Consider the following 3,338-nt stretch of genomic DNA (forward strand, 5'->3'; position numbering starts at 1 on the left):
GTCAGAAAACATTTTTGGATTTTGTGAAATATTTCTAATTATAAGTAAAAAGCTATAACAACATAAGTCAGGAAAAAGTATGCCTGGAAAATATTTTCATGTCTATTCACAAAAAGTGGCTTTGTTATAAAAATCAATTGTAACCTTTCACTTCTAAAATCCATTGAAATAAATAGTAATCTTACACGTGGAAAAATAAGATTATGCACCCCATTTGAATCAAATGTATGATATGTCAAGATCATTGTAATGTTTTGAGCAACTAATAAAAAAAATTAAAAAAAAAAAAAAAGAAAGAAATAGTAATCTTGATCAAGGGGACTCGGTGACAGCCTAAAGGCACAGAAAACATACTCTTTCATTTTGAAAATAAAAATATAAAGACCAAAAAAGGGACAATGATCTTAAAATCAAATTTGTCTACAATGATTCCTAATACTTTAGATTAAATTTTCTTAAATTAAAAACTGGATCCAAAATGGCTTTTCTGATATGGACAGCTTAGGGATACACTAATCATATATCAGATATCATTTTCTTGTTTTCAAAACATAGTAAGAAAAAGCATGGGGATACAGGGTGGAAGGAGATGGGTTGACAAGCCTATGCTTCTTCCTAGACAGTTAATAATGGTAACATTCCCTAGCATTTGTATAGTATCTTATACTTTCAAAAGTGATCTGATACTTTTTATTTTACTTGATATACACAGTGACCAAAAGAGAAAAGAAGTTAATATACCTGCTGAGATTTATTGAACCGATGAATCTCATCAATAAAAAGGATGGTTTTCCTTTTGAAAAAGCTCTTTTCATTTTGAGCTTGTTTAATGACATCTCGCACATCATTTGTCTTGGCATTTGTTGCAGACAATGTCACAAACCTTATGCTATGTTTCTTGCTGTTGTTGGCTATGATATGAGCCAGGGTGGTCTAGAAAAGACAATACACACAGTTTGAAAAGCTAATCAGAGAGGACAGCACTCATGGGTACTACAAGCAGCATGAGCATTACCAAGCAAGTTGAACTCTTAAGAATGCTCAGAGACACAGACACCATTTGAAAAAACAGAGCCAAGTCTTAAATTAAAAATAAATAAATAAATAAACCAACATTCAAATAAAACAGGAAAGTAGCTAAAACTTAGGCTAATCCTGACCTTTTTTTCTTTGTTCCTTGCCCCTTTTGATCCCTGTTTTGGGGACTTTGGAATCAGAGTAAAGAGCAGCTGTCTAGATTTAGAAGAGCCTGGGTCACAGCTGTGACCCCTTACCAAAGGAAAGAGAAAATTCTCCCTCCTCCAGTCAAAAGTATTACAGCTGAAGAACTAGGTGTAGAACTGATCCCAGAACTACAACTAGTGGTAGCTCAATGAAGTGGTTGAGAAAAGCAAAGTGAAAGAGTCTTTGAGTTGAGAGACCACTGACAAAACACTTAGTATCTGAGGTGAATGCATACCACTTCTGAATGTCTACTCTGGACATTAACAACAGCATTGATACTGTTAGCACTTACCAGAAAGCAAAGGAAAGCTCCAAGGAAAGTGTTGTTCATTCAGTATCTGGCACTTACTGGGTGCTCAATAAATATGTATATGCTATTATAAGTTTTGTTGTTGTTAGCACTTTAGTACTAAGAATGGGAATAAAGAAAAAGAGAAGATTGTTTAATTAAAGGGACAAATTTGCTCCTGACTGGAAAAGTGGCACTTATTTTCTGAAAGTTGTACTGCACATTAGACACTGTGGGCTTCTTACCAAATTCCAGCCAACCTGCATCTTGGAATCAAGCTCTTATGTAACATAGGCTTGGAGTTGATCACCAATTACCTTACTGAGCAGCCTGGCCCAGTAAATCTCTTGCACTAAAATCTTCTATGACTCACTCATCTCCTTAAAGACCTTTTTCTTACTGTCTGGGACCTTCAATAATTGATAATCCCTTCTCATGATCTGATGTAAAAACTTAACAATTACTAAAAATGTTACTGCTCTATCCTCTAAGTGGTCTAACAACTAAATCCATGGGGAGATTTATCAATGATTCTACCATCATCATAAAATGTATCTGGAGGCTGGTACTGTAGGTCAGTGATAGAGCATATGCTTACATGCCAAGGCCCAAAAAACAATGTTATTTGAAATACATTTGCCTGGCCAAAGGGAAAGCATGATACAAATAAGACACAAAAAGAGCAAGTTGCATTCCAGGAACTGGAGTAATGACAGGTGTGGTTGTGTGAGATGAAGCTTGAAAAAAAAATCAGGAATATCCTGTATAAGAAGGAGTCTGAACCTCAAAACTAGGAGACCTCTTCTGATTCCCAAATTCTACCTGTCATTCACTGGTACTCATTATCCTTAAGCACCTCTTAGCTTCTCTTTTACCAGGGTTACCGCATTCATAACTTTTTTCTCAAATGTTCTTCCAATGACGTGTTCTCTAGACCCACAATATCCTAAGCGCCCTCCTCTGCACTTCTGCTTATCCCTAATGAAGGTACATGGAATCGAACACCAAAGGCACTGATGCTTTTTCTCTTAAACAGTATAAGCAAAGCAATATAAGCAAAGCATTATAAGCATAGTTATGGAAAATTCTTGGTGAAAATGATATGCAGAGAGAAGAAAGTTTTTCATATTTGCTCTGATAATCATTGTCAAACCAACAACTAGTGGAAGGGAAAGGAAGCACAACAGAAATTTAAAAATTTAATTACTTTTTCAGAGCCGAACCCATATACATACAAGTGTAATATAGAAATGTCCCTTCACAATTTTTGTTGCATGCTGTTTCCTAAAGAATTGGGTCACTAAAAATCAGAAGGCAGGGGAGCTGATGCAACGTAAAGCGAATTCCAATCCGAGTCCCACTCTTGCTGTGAACCTAGAAATTCGTAGACATCTTCCTTCTGAAAACGTCCAGCAAATGTGTCTTAAAAGAATCTGGTGCGTGTTACTTTTTCACGCCCATCATAGACTCCACTTGTGGACCTAGCAGTGCCCTAGCTCAGACCGCGCCTGGGGCCCCTAGGCCACACCATCCGCGAGCCGGGCGAGTTCCTGGAGGACATAACCCACAGCCCGCTGACCGTTGGCGCCATCCACGCGCCGGGCGCGCGGCCAGGACGGCACTCACCTTGCCGCAGCCCGGCGGTCCCCACAGGATGAGCGAGGGGATTTCGTTGGTCTCCAGGAGCGAGCGCAGCAGGGTCTCCTGCCCCACCGCCCGGCTCTGCCCGATGTAGTCCTGCAGCGCGTCAGGTCGCATCTTGTCCGCCAGCGGCTTGCCCTCCAGCATCTGCCGGATTTCCTCAGCCGCCAGCGCCCGCGAATGC

The 3,338-nt window shown here is 39.4% G+C and overlaps 1 protein-coding gene across 1 annotated transcript; it reads right to left on the bottom strand.

Moving 5' to 3' along the window:
* Window positions 1-687: 687 nt before the first annotated feature.
* On the bottom strand, window positions 688-3,332 carry LOC107134789 (ATPase WRNIP1-like). The gene is made up of 2 exons (XM_015476820.2): window positions 3,140-3,332; window positions 688-933 (listed from the first exon to the last, which is right to left on the bottom strand). Exons 1-2 carry the CDS (start codon window positions 3,299-3,301, stop codon window positions 733-735), a joined length of 363 nt encoding a protein of 120 aa, XP_015332306.1. The 5' UTR covers window positions 3,302-3,332; the 3' UTR covers window positions 688-732.
* Between the last annotated feature and the right edge of the window lie 6 nt (window positions 3,333-3,338).

This window comes from Marmota marmota, unplaced genomic scaffold (genome assembly GCF_001458135.2).
Source record: "Marmota marmota marmota unplaced genomic scaffold, marMar, whole genome shotgun sequence".
Lineage (NCBI taxonomy): Eukaryota > Metazoa > Chordata > Mammalia > Rodentia > Sciuridae > Marmota > Marmota marmota.

What these genes read in the sequence shown, in the direction of transcription:
- LOC107134789 (XM_015476820.2), bottom strand. Translation starts at nt 3,301, where the DNA reads ATGCTGGAGGGCAAGCCGCTGGCGGACAAGATGCGACCTGACGCGCTG. An exon ending in GACCGCCGGGCTGCGGCAAG is followed by an intron (nt 934 to 3,139) that starts GTGAGTGCCGTC and finishes TGTCTTTTCTAG; the next exon opens with ACCACCCTGGCTCATATCAT.